The 12922-nt window shown below is 34.3% G+C and overlaps 5 protein-coding genes across 6 annotated transcripts in view; 1 reads left to right on the top strand and 4 right to left on the bottom strand.

Annotated features, from left to right (window-relative positions):
- Positions 1 to 1954, bottom strand: part of LOC100119478 (HIV Tat-specific factor 1 homolog) — a 31043-nt gene extending 29089 nt beyond the window's left edge. The window contains exons 1-4 of one of the 2 annotated variants that reach the window (XM_032599371.1): positions 1860 to 1954; positions 1186 to 1644; positions 489 to 799; positions 9 to 386 (exon numbers count right to left, since the gene is read on the bottom strand). In XM_032599371.1, the coding sequence (XP_032455262.1) occupies positions 9 to 386; positions 489 to 799; positions 1186 to 1633 (1137 nt within the window). In that variant the 5' untranslated portion in view covers positions 1634 to 1644; positions 1860 to 1954. Of the gene's footprint in view, positions 1 to 8; positions 387 to 488; positions 800 to 1185; positions 1645 to 1847 lie in introns of both variants that reach the window. The other variant, XM_031928945.2, reaches the window with a different exon arrangement.
- Positions 1 to 12922, bottom strand: part of LOC100119509 (protein vestigial) — a 397514-nt gene that overhangs the window by 84157 nt on the left and 300435 nt on the right. The gene's annotated exons all lie outside the window — the stretch shown is intronic.
- On the top strand, positions 2204 to 6562 carry LOC100119445 (pseudouridylate synthase 7 homolog). Its single transcript, XM_001603173.5, has 7 exons — positions 2204 to 2440; positions 2711 to 2892; positions 3672 to 4130; positions 4207 to 4677; positions 4763 to 5504; positions 5586 to 5737; positions 5810 to 6562. Exons 2-7 carry the CDS (start codon positions 2727 to 2729, stop codon positions 6319 to 6321), a joined length of 2502 nt encoding a protein of 833 aa, XP_001603223.2. The 5' UTR covers positions 2204 to 2440; positions 2711 to 2726; the 3' UTR covers positions 6322 to 6562.
- LOC103315694 (gastrula zinc finger protein XlCGF7.1) lies at positions 6327 to 8380 on the bottom strand. Its single transcript, XM_008205857.4, has 5 exons — positions 7992 to 8380; positions 7407 to 7565; positions 7161 to 7330; positions 6907 to 7072; positions 6327 to 6828 (listed from the first exon to the last, which is right to left on the bottom strand). Coding segments are annotated over exons 1-5 (723 nt in total). The 5' UTR covers positions 7993 to 8380; the 3' UTR covers positions 6327 to 6601.
- On the bottom strand, positions 8468 to 12907 carry LOC100119373 (beta-galactosidase). Its single transcript, XM_001603110.6, has 10 exons — positions 12651 to 12907; positions 12354 to 12520; positions 12124 to 12274; positions 11922 to 11985; positions 11742 to 11836; positions 11432 to 11662; positions 11003 to 11174; positions 10787 to 10905; positions 10308 to 10721; positions 8468 to 10230 (listed from the first exon to the last, which is right to left on the bottom strand). Exons 1-10 carry the CDS (start codon positions 12723 to 12725, stop codon positions 9829 to 9831), a joined length of 1890 nt encoding a protein of 629 aa, XP_001603160.1. The 5' UTR covers positions 12726 to 12907; the 3' UTR covers positions 8468 to 9828.

The raw sequence follows: 12922 nt of genomic DNA, 5'->3' as shown, positions 1-12922 counted from the left end.
AATCTTACCTTAATATATGTACAACGTGCATCTCCTTTAGGTTCCCCATCTGCATCAGTATACAATTTCAATTTATCTTTTCCTTTTTCATCACGAGCAAGTAGTCCACATTTAGTAACTAGCTCTTTAAGCTCCTCCATAGTAACATCTAGTGGCAGGTTTGATATATAAATAGTAGTATTATGAGCTTCATCAATATCAAACCAGGTTGGAGGTTCTTGATTTTTTCTTTTATTTTCTGCCTTTTTCTCTTCTTTAGTCAGTTTTTTTGGAGGTTCTGGTTCATTAGAAGGATTTTTTGGTACTTCACTTTCAGTGGTATCACTTTTAGTATTATCGGTAAACCCATAACTCATTTGATACCTTGCCATAAAGTCATCATCCACCTGCAAGGTTGATTAAAATTTATTATTTTGTTAACACACACTCATAAATTAGAATTTTAAAGAAATGTCTAATGCACAAATAAGTAAAACATGAATAAATACCTTTGGAAACCAAGCATTTTTTTCTCGATCCCAAATATAAGATGTGCCATCACTCGGATCTGTATAGGTATGAGTATCATTTTCAAATCCGTACACTCCTTCTTGTGCAGGCTTGGGTACATCTGCATTATCATTTTCATTGTCTTTAGTTTCACTATGTTTGTCATCCTTCACTACCCATTCATTTTTGTCTTGAATAAATTTATATGTTACATTTGTTGTTTTATCTGTATATACATAATTTTTCCCATCAAATTCATAATTTTTCATAGCATCTGTTGTATCAGCACTTGTGGATCCACCTTCAGCACCTGAAATATATTTCATATTAGATTACAAGAAAAATTAATTTTTCCATTTAAAAGCATGTGTCATATAACCAGGGGCAAAAAATGAGCTTTTCCAAGTAAGAATTATATTAGGTATAAGTGCTCAAATCACCATTTGAGTCTAAAAAAGTCGATTGTATTGCCTTTCTAATTTATATACTTTATATAAAAAGTCCATAAAGAAGTCCTTTTTTACTGTCTACAAACTGAATGAAAAATAGAATAATGTATCAACTTTAATTGTATATTTTGCGTTTATAAAAATTTAGAATTTTTTATGCATAATCAAAGATTATTGCTTTGCTTTACTAGTGCTCAATAGGGCCTTCTTTATGCATGTTCTATAGCGTAACAATATTATTTCTTACACCACTTATTTTCTTTGCTATTCCATATGAGTTGTCGACCAGTTCCTGGTTCTGTATATATACATTTATCACCTTTGTATGTTATATTTTCTGAATAATTTTGTTGGCCAGTCTTGCTATCGTCAACCTTATTTTCTTCTTCTTCTTCCTCACTGGTATCGAATTCTTCAATATCATCATTATCCTTTTTAACTATTTTAGGATTTTTTTTGATAGATGATGCAGATAGTTTTATTATTTGTAGTACTTTACTACTAGTGATTGTAGATTGTGAGCCTTCACTTGTTTTCTTATTATCAACAATCAATTCACTTTCTGCAACTATTTTGCTATTATTATCATCTAAGTGTTTATCTGTTGTACTTTCTTGATTTGTATTGTCATTCGCGGATTTTGATGTATTCTCATTTTTATTTTTACTTTCACTATTTTCTTCTGGTCCACTCATTTCTGTTTTAACTATTGTAAAATCAATAAAAAAACAATAAAATTATAATCAAACACTAAGTTCAGCTGAGGTTAGTTTTACATTATGTGACTGAAACTTGAAATGTTCAAATAAAATTGGGTACAATTATTGCCAATAAATTTAATGTCTATAACTTTCAGCCACAAATGTAATTCGAGTGAATTAAACAATTTGTTAGATACGAATAACACACAAGTATGTGCACCTTATATTTCTGTGATAATATATAAATGCACACAGATTATACCTATACCGTTTACTATACGTCGACAAAGATATGCCCTGTTTTATCAACACCCGGTCAACTGATTCAATTCAATGGTTTATTACTTATTTTTAAAAAATATTATCATTATATTGATGAAAACATAATTTAATTCAATAATAAAAAAATAAAATTAGTTTGCAATTAAATTACCGAGCAATCAAATTATAAATTCTGTACAACTATGAAATCAAACATAAATTTTTGAATTTTCCGTTATGATTTTTTGGTTTATTTGTTAAAACTGAAATGGCAACATCGCCTCTCCTGACTATCCCTAAAACAGACATAGAGAACAGCAGGACAGGACCATATATATATATATATATATATATATAAAAACACACACACAACACACACACACATACGCGCGCGCGCGCGATATCCCGCGAGTCCACTACTCGCTAGCCGGTATGGTGTAGCCATTTGATTTTTCAAAGCATCGCTCATTCCAACGTGGATAGCCGCACAGCGTGGATCGTCTAACGCGGATATAACCTCAAAGGAATTCGTTAAAACTAGTAAGTTTATTGTAAACAAGTACTAAATAAAAATACTTTTTATTTCATTGTCGCGTTAATAATAAAAATACTACGTTTGCCACGATAATGTGCATATAATTTCGCAAGTAAATAATGCGTCAATAGTATGAGAAAATACGAATAAAGATTCCTTGACTTTCATTTGTACTGCATTGTTTATATACCATGAAAACAAGTGATCAAAAGACTTATTTCTAAAACCATCAATTTACCGAATTATTACATATTCTTTTGTATTTTTTTTTCAAGATTCTGAGAAATCACCATGCCTCGTGGTGGAGAAAAAAACACCGAGAAAGACAAAGGCCACAGTGATCAAGCTGGTCATGCGGGTGGTGATGCCGGTGAAAGAAGCGACGACAAGAGAAAACCGAGGAGGTTTAACCAGTACGGGAACAAAAATCGTCACAACAGAAATTACGGAAAGAATCGTGAGTAACTTTATTACAATTGATACTTGAGGATTCCTGTGTAGTAATTAATTACTGATTTCATTTGAAATCATACTCTATACATGCTGAAAACTATTATTTTATTCCAGCAAATAATTTTTTTTGTGTATATTTTATTTTTGTTTGCATTATAAAAACGTTTATTTCAGTAAAAGGAAAAAAAAACTAATTCACAACAATAGAAAAAAGTCGATTTTTAATGCGTATTAAAATAAAGTGAATTTTTTGAGTAAATTTAAAATAAAATTGTTTTAAACTTTGACCAGTGTTAGCAGTAATGAAGAAATATTATTTTGGAGAGGAAATATTCTAACACTAATAATTAACCTTGATGTGACTCTTCTGTATGGCTAGACTTTGTTTACATTTACATTCTTAGCATACAATGAGGTGTTTTGATCTCAAGAGCTACTGTTCAAGCTGACTTGTATAGTCATATAGCTTTGAATTAGAATATAAGCATGTCTTATTTGATTGAATTCATATATTTTAAAAATTGGAAAATTTAAGATATTACGACGTGCTGATTCCACAAAAATTGTTTCATTCCAGTTTTTATTGAGATTTTATCAAAATATAATACTAACATCATTTAAATCTTTTTAGATACAAAATTTGTTCAGTCAAGTTTTTGTTTATTATTTGTTTTAAAAACAAGAAATCTTTGAATTACAAATTTAATTAGATGTATCCTGATAAAAACTTGATTAATAATGATTTTTCTGTCGCTTTAAAATATGCAAATTAAATTTTTACAGGTTATCATGGTGGGGGAGGTGACAGAAGGCATTTCAAAAAGGCTAGATTTGATGTTGGAGAGAGGCTCAAAGAAGTTGATCTTGGGATCACAGAGTACATAAATGAAGCTGTAGAAGGGTTCACTGGAACGATAAAGGAAAGATATACCGACTTTGTTGTACATGAGATTAGTACAAATGGTGAAATTGCCAAACTGACTGATCAAGAAATTCCAGCAGATCCAGATTTTGAAGATATAGAAGATTTAAAAAAGAAAATTCCAGAAGAAGTTTGGGAAAAACTACAAACTGTTACGGAAGAAAATGCTGGTGTTGAAATTGATGTTACAGAGATGGACAGAGAGCAGAGGAGATGTATCCATAAGATTGTTAAAAAATTAACTACTGTTATTAGTGAAACAAAAGATGTAGAGAACAAAAAGTTAATTGTTTTTTCAAAGGAGTACAAAAACAAGTTTGGTAAGCAAATTTTTTTAGAACAATGATTATGATTTTAGAATCATGCTTTTTTCATATCTGAATTCTGATTATTTAGGTACTAACAGAGATAATAGGCAAGACTGGTCATTGAGAGGAGGTGACTATTGTCACTTCATTTTGCACAAGGTCAACATGGATACAATGGATGCATTAAATCAAATAGCAAAGGTTTTACGTCTCAAATCAAGTGTCTTCAACTATGCTGGAACCAAGGATCGTCGAGCCAAAACAACACAGTGGATTAGTGTTAAGAAATTAAACCCAAAGAACATCATGCACGGTGCTAGAGTTGTAAGAGGAGCATATGTAGGGAACTTCAAATTTGAAAAGGAGCCTTTAAAATTAGGGAAGCTTGATGGTAACATGTTTACCATTGCTTTGAGAAACGTTACTGTTTCAGATGATATCATAGAGAAAGCAATGGTGAATTTCCGTGATAATGGATTTATTAATTACTATGGTCTGCAAAGATTTGGAACTATAGCAGCTATACCTACTTATGAAATTGGCAAAGCTCTTCTAAAAGGTAAAGTTTTTTTGTATTATTTAAAAAAGAATTTATTTACTTATTTGCAAATATGAACAGTTAATTATTATTATTAATACTTTAGGCAACTGGGAAGAAGCTGTAGATCTAATTCTGAAGCCACGAGAAGGTGAACAGGATATTAACTTGGCAGAGGCAAGAGAAATTTACAAGAACACAAAGGATTCACGTCTCGCATATCAAAAAATTGGTCGTAATGACAAAATCGAAGCCAAACTCTTATGGGGAATCAATATCTGCGGGCAGAAAAATCTTGTAGGAGCTTTGGACATGGTTCCACGCAATACTATGTTGATGTATGTTCATGCATATCAAAGCATGGTATGGAATAACATAGTTTCTAGGCGCATTAGGGAATTCGGACTTAAACCAATTGTTGGCGACTTAGTTTATGAAAATCCTAACTCAAAAGACGATATTGAAACTCCAACTGATGATTCACATCAAACGACAGGTGAGGATGGAAAGTCTAATGCTGATGCCAAAGAGCAGAATACTGAAGAAGTTAAAGTAAAGATCGAAGACTCTAAAAATGTCAATCAGTCAAGTACTGAGCAGCAGAAGAGTGTTGAGAAAAAGGAAGATTCTAAGACTGAAGATGACAAGACTAGCGAAAAAGATGATAGTGAACGACAAATACCAAAAGTTAAGATTTTAACTGAAGAAGATTTGTCAAACTATAAGATTACAGATATTGTAATGCCACAGCCAGGATGGAAAGTTGTGTATCCTACGTATGCAAAAAGTTGGTTTGATGATCACCTTGAAAAAGATGGACTTACTGCAGATCTCAAACAAAAAAACAAGTAAGTATATTCATTATACGCCAATAAAAAATACAAAGTTAATACACATCAAATTAATATACATAATTTTTTATATTGTAGAAAGTACACTCTTTCTGGATCATACAGAAAGATTTTACAGGTTCCAGAAGATTTAAGTTGGAATATCATTCGTTATGTCAATAAAACTGATGATTTGATAGCTTCAGATATTGATGAGATGAAAGGCATTGAAGCACCAAAAGATAATCCAGGTATGAACATCTTGTTCATTCGTTATTAATGTCAGCATAACATATTTTTAACATATTTTTTATTTTTAATAGAGGGTACATTCAAAGCTCTTGTCATTCAAATGTCATTAAAATCGTCGTCTTACGCTACGATGGCATTACGTGAAATCTTGAAATGTGACACTTCTTCTCAAACTCATGCTGCTCAGACTGCAGCTTTCCATGCAGAGCACGAAGAAAGTGAAGAAGCGAAGAGAAGAGAGGAAAGCAAAAATAACGAAGGCTCTGAGACGGACGATACCATCTCTCACGTTCAACATATGAAGCTGAAAGATCACAGTAGTGAGGAAATGAGTCAATCGACGGAGGATGAAGCGAATGATAAGACGACGAATCTTTCGACTGCTAGTAGTATACTAGAAGATTCGATTATCGAAGAAGACGGAAGAACTTTGAAGTCAAATGGGAAAGCCAGCAGCAGCATGGTAGAAGAGTCAAAAGAAAAGGACAGTAATAAGTCCATTTCAAAAAATGAGACTCAGAAACATGAATCTGACGTTATTAATGATTCTGGCATCGAGCCTGGTACTGTGATTAATGCATAAATTAATTTTTATGGATTTCACTTATCTATTTTTTCTTAGTAAAAGTTGAACTACGTATGAATCTTAAGTTTATTTTGAATTTTGTTATACAATACTGAGTTTAATTAACGAAGTTCCGTTATGTTTTCTATTTTTGATAAATTTGATAAATTAAACGCTTCTTTTTAAAATATTAAACATGAGAGGTTACTAGTCGTAAATATACGATAAATAATATAGTTTTTGAATAAATGACTATTTTGATGAATTCTGTGACTTGTCACTTGTATATTTTCTACTTTTACGACATCCACGGAAAAGATATGGCAATACTTGGTATGCATGAAAAAGTAGAATTATTGAATTTATTATTATTAAACGAGCTCGTTTTTTCAATTGTACTAATGTCTTCTAGTTTAGTTGACAGATGTTGCAGCAATTGAGAATTGTTTGTGCAATCGTGGAATCGTAAATTCTTTAAAGAAGTAAATTTCGTCTTGCACATTCGACATTGCTTTGCATGGAAACCTAGAGCATTTAAAATTTTTTTAATTTATTATTTTATAAATCCTTCAAACATAATATACTATCGTATTTTGCGTATACCTTTATGGTGCTCTATGTGATGATGCAATATTCGGGGCTTGCAGAAACCTCTGTAACAAATTGGACATCTTAGTGGCCAGTTCCCGGTATGCGAATAGCTGTGCGCTTTTAAATCTCCAGGTGTTGGAAACGAGCGTTCACATTCCGTACATTTATGCGGTTTCACCTAAATACATTCGATTTACCGCTTTAGTAATTCAATAACTAATACTTTGAGAATTGAAAATATTCTAATTATATTGCATAATGCTTACCTTGTAGTGCGTCATGCGATGGTAGTATAAATTCGAAGATGCGGTGAATCGTTTCCCACACATTGGACATTCGTGCGGTCGCTCACCGGTGTGAATTCTTACGTGAGTATTCAAAGAGCTACTGGTACTGAACATTTTTCCGCAAATGGCACAACCATGTGGTTTCTCTCCTTAAAAAAATGATTTAATTTAACATTCGTAAAATCTACGTCAACTCTTAGCGCGTAAATTTTTTATATTTTTTACCTGTGTGCGTTCTAAGATGTCTTTTTAGTAACGAAGGTCTGTCGAAATTTTTTCCACAAATTTGACAGGGCAGGTGTCGCTGGTATTTTATATTTTTTGAATGTTCTCGCTGCCTTTTTTTGCGACTACTCAAGTCCAATGGAATTTCTTGCACTGACACTTTAAAAAAAAAGCTTTTTAGTAAGATACGAGTTTGTAAAACTAGTTTGGCGTCCAATTTATTACTGCTCGTATAATTTATCAATGCTTTGAAATAAGCACCGTAGGAAATTCCGGAATTTCGTTCAATAATCAAATAAGCAATCTAAAAAATTTGGAATCAAGCGTGCATGATTTAATTGAATTCGTGACTTTGTAATGCAAGGTTTTGTTAAACATGAAAATAACCGACAAAAACCAGTTGATCAAAGATACTTGTCTATTAAGATTCGCCAAGTTTTAAATTGTTCAGTAAACCAGTTATCACATCCGCGTTAACATACTTACCGGACATGTTACGCGGGTGAAAGAAGCGCCAAGCAGCGCAAAATTCACGATTCGAATAAGAGCTCGTAAAAACTTAAGGAGGACCGAGGTAGTACTTACTCGTCTCTTCGAGAGATAGAGAGCCGTACGATTGCAGGCGACAACGAGAGCTCGCGCAAAATAGGTAGTCTTGTTCGGCGCATGCCGAGGGCGGCGTCACCCTATAGAGGCGGAGTTTTTACAACCCCGACGATCGACGCAGGCTTTTTTATGCGCCGGATAAACGCGATATCAGGGCGAATCAAACGTTTCTTTCCCCTCACCAAGACTTTTACTGTTTGTTCTGTATGCCTAAAGTGATCGTTGTGAACGTATGAAGATGTTTTCACTTATCAACATTTTTTTATTTAAATTAGTTTTGCTACAAAGAATGCAATGAGATAATTATTACGTATAGATATTCTTAACTTTAATGTACTGGTAAAAAATACATAAATATTTTTGAGGATCTTATAATTTGCCGAGAAGAGTGTATCGAATCTTCATATTTAGATGCTCAATAATCGGATGAAAAAAATTGTAGCGATTCATTCAAGTTTCCTTTATATAGTCTTGCATCATTTTTATTAATGTACCAGACGGTACCAGTAGCTTTTTGTCCCGATGTACATAATGCGAGCCATTCATGCTGTGCTAAACTATAAAATACACAAGAGGGCACACCCCACCAGTGAACATTACTTAAATATTGTGTATTCTCCTGTACAGTAATGTGTCGAAGTGACGCAGCAATAAATGCAAATGAAAGTCGTAACTTGAATTCAAACTTCCTTCGTCATATCGCAACTTTTCAACGTTTTTTTTTTAAATACAGAATCTGACTACTAGCTTATATCATATTTGGTGTTCGAATAAAATGTGAAAATTTCGAGGGACTACACGATGAGCTCTATAAAAAGCTCTAATGCGCGCGTATATATCAGATCAATGTGCTTTGTACCCACATAGTAAATACATTGCTGGTGTGCGTTAAAAGCCTTGTCACTCTATTGGCGATTTTTCACACGCATTTGAACACACACCTCGACGGTATAGTGGTATCATCATAACCGTATAACGTCGTCGGGGACGTTTGAAGGCGCGAGTAGATAATCGAGGAAACGTATCGGCGATACGTCTCTCGGTGCTCGTTCATTTGTCACCTGAGCCATCGTCGCTGCGGTAGGATATTAGCACCATTGATTTCCTCGGGTGCGCTCCTTATACAAAAGACTCGCGATATTGTCCGCGCTCGAGCCCTTCCGGTGTATATGACGCCAGGGCCGAACCAGAACGGCCCTATCATCGCCGATCAATTTTGAAAATATCGCGTAATGCTCGATTTCGAGTAGCGCTTGAAAGAGTCGCACGACCACCCGCGCCGACGAAGGTTAATCTTGACAATGGGGCACAAATTAGGTATAGTCGCTCTCTCGACTATACACACCATTATGTGCGCAATGTAAAGTTTGAGTTTTTTAACGAGTGCTTTGCGGGCGTTGCCGATGGGCTATTTGTATATTTATAATTTTTGTATCTGCAGGGGGCTCGCTAGCTTTATCGGGTGTGGATGAATTCAAAGAATTTCAAGTGGCAGACGAGATTGCGTTATTAAAGATCGTGGTATGATAATTTTAAATATTATAGAGCTATAGGAAAATATTGATGTAATGCTCTCGATGCGCTTACTGCGACATTGTCAAAAACATTGATGTAGAAATTTACTTGTAGAAGTTATACACAATATTCAAATTTTCTTTCGTTCAATTATAAAATCGCATTGACAGCCTTTTCATCGATAAAATACTGCAAGCAATATCTATTTACTACTTTAACATAATAATTTAACAATTCGAATTATCGGCAGAGATTTTTACAATCATGGCACTTGGGTATTAAAGCCTCTGACATAGTCAGATTACTGATAATCCAAAATAGCTTTCGTCTGGAACTCAAAGGTGCGACTTTGTGGGACGTAGTCCTGCTCCAGCAGTACTAAACTATTCTTGCCCTTCTTAAGATAGGTGGCCGGAACGTAAAGAGTAACTTGCGGTCCTAACGATGGCCAGTACCTACCGAGATTAAAGCCATTTATGTACGCGACTCCCTTACCCCAGCCCTGTGTGTTCAGGTAGGTATCGAAGAGTTCGCCATCGATTACGAAGTGACCCTCGAGGAACTGTGGTCCGTTGTGCAAGTGTCCAGTTTGCCCGGACGTCTCCTTGACACCGAGATCGCTGTCGACAACGGATGCTAGCTTGAATCCAGTGACCTTCCACGACGCTAGCGGTGAACCGTTTAGTTTCACGTCGAAGATACCCTGAACGTCAGCATTATAAACGAATTTGAGAATATTTTATTGCAAATTTATATGCTTCGCTTAAGGATTTTAATTACCTTAAAATCCTCAACGTCAATGCTTCCAAAGTTCACGTGACCCATGTTTTCTACCAGAATCTTAATGTCCCTTGCATTTTTAGCGGTCAGAGGCAGGGAGTAAGTTTTGTCCATCCTGTTCAAAACACCAGCAAGATTGTTGTTTACGTACACGAGAGCTCTGTCCTTGGTTACGGCATCCAGTGTGACGTTCTCGGGCTTTTCAAGCAATGGTAAGTCAGCTTCATATAAAACTAGGTAGTTGTTCTGGACCAAAGATTCGAATGTTGGTGGTTTTGAAAATTCAGCCCGCACAGTTCCGAAAGTATTTCGGCCTGCTTTAGAAAAGAGATCGACTTTCGGTGTCATAGTGACAACACCATAACCACGCTTTGGAGCAACAGCAGGAGTTTTCAAGTTTGGCAGTGGCATGTGCTAAAAATTACTTTTTTTTATCGATCCTGCTTACTACTTTCATCGATAATTATTATTACAATTACCTTAGCTATGACATCTCTTAATTCGAAATATTTTGGCGTAGGATCGCCCGCTTCAGTGAGTGGGGCATCGTAATCATAAGAAGTCAGTTGTGGCCAATAATGTTCATTGATGTTTGCACCTAATGGATGTGTTCATTTATGTATTCTTGTAAAAATCGAATATTCTAATGTAACAATCATTTGCGTATAGGCATATAGATGTATAATAATGTTTACCAGAGGTAAAGGCAAAGTTTGTTCCACCATAGTACATGTAAATATTTACAGATACGTTGTATGCCAACATCTCATCGAGAGTTTTCGCTACATTGTGGGAGTTAACTCTTTGGAAGGATTCACCCCAGTGTGTAAGCCATCCAGGATAATATTCTGAGTTCACGAGCGGACCCTAAAATTTGCCAGGAAATTAATGTCTCGAAATGTTAACCTTGATCATGCTATGTTACAAGGTTAATACTGATACAATCGTGCAATAATTTTTAAAGTCTTATCGTTGATAAAAGTATTGTTAAAATGAAGATTAGTTGAGTAGGTATGCGATTTTTAATTTCACGAGTTTATCACGAATGATAAACATTTTTTAAATAAACAGCCTTTATCAGATATGCATGACCTCTTTTTGTTGATTAAAAATATTTGTATTACCTTTGGTGAAAATTCTCTCATTATTTTATAGTTGAATGGTACATTGGCTCCGTTTCCAAAATCGATTGTTGCGTAAACCCCCGGAATAGATCCACATTTCAGCATGCTTCTAGCTGATCCATCTGTTGTAAATAAAACCGCGTCGTTTTTGACATGACGATGGAAAATTTCATACATTTTGCTCTTATACTGATCATCACATGCGTAAAAGCTTCCGTATTCATTTTCTACCTATGAAGTAATATTTTATTTTTAATATGATAAATTCGTTCGATTTATTGTAAGGGCTTCGTAAGTATCGTTAGTTTACCTGCACCATAATTATTGGCCCACCGTTTCCTCTCAATAGAGGTTTGGTTCTTCTTAAAATTTCATTTAAGAATCTCTCAGCATAAAATACGTATCCTATTAAATTTTATAAATATAATTATTAAATCATGAAGAAGGTCAATAATTTAAAAAGAAATAAAAACAAAATAATATAACCTACGTTCATCTTTGGTGCGCAATTTGATATCCGGGACTCGAGATAATAACCAATAAGGAAAGCCTCCCTAATAAAACAATGATGCCAATTGTATGATTTTATAACACAATCAAATATAACGTATATAATAGGATATAGGTTTTACTAAAGTTAAGCATATAAGTTATATTATTCACATAATAAGTGGATATTAAATTCAACTTACAAAATCTCTTTCCGCGCAAATGTATGGTCCGGGTCGTAATATAACGAACAAGTCTTCCTCCTGGGCTATTTTAATAAATTCAACAATATCCGCATCTCCATCCCATACCCACTGGTCAAATTCAGGTTCGTGCATACTCCATTCAACGTATCTAAAAATCATGATTAGTTTTCTTTAGGACAACATAGCATACAATATTTTTAAAAAGCTACAAATATTTTTATGCTTACGTAGAAACGGCATTCAATCCGCCGGCTCTCATTTTTCTAAGAATGCCTCGCCAATGTTGTCTTGGGGTTCTGAAGTAATGAAAACTTCCGGAGACATATCGAAACGGTTTTCCGTCAAGAAGAAATTGGTCATTTTCATAATCAATTGCGAAGCTGTAATTTTTAATCTATAAGGACAAAAAATTATTGATCAGATAAAAGTATTCAATCTACGGAATAAAGTTTTTAGTAATATCGAATGATAAAATTGCTACTTGATGCACATAATATTATTATTGTAGATTAAAAAACACTTACGTTATGTTCCGATGATTCCGCTAAATTACTAAATGCTAATAAGTAGGTTATAAATAATCCCACAACTGTCCACATTTTTACAATTTTTCTTGACTTTACTTCGTACTTGTTTAATCATATATTGTAACTGGCAATCATCAGTACATCTTATTTACTCTTGCTGTTGACTCACAATCAGTTTAACGATCCGCGTTTTCCGAAGTTTCAGAAGCGACTAACTGCCTGAAGCGAGGATATTCTAGTAACAGCTAATGCTGTGCGAGAGTCCCGTT

Source organism: Nasonia vitripennis, chromosome 4, assembly GCF_009193385.2.
Source record: "Nasonia vitripennis strain AsymCx chromosome 4, Nvit_psr_1.1, whole genome shotgun sequence".
NCBI classification, from domain to species: domain Eukaryota; kingdom Metazoa; phylum Arthropoda; class Insecta; order Hymenoptera; family Pteromalidae; genus Nasonia; species Nasonia vitripennis.
The sequence above is the reverse complement of the archived record's forward strand: the minus strand, read 5'-3'. Positions and strand labels throughout refer to the sequence as shown.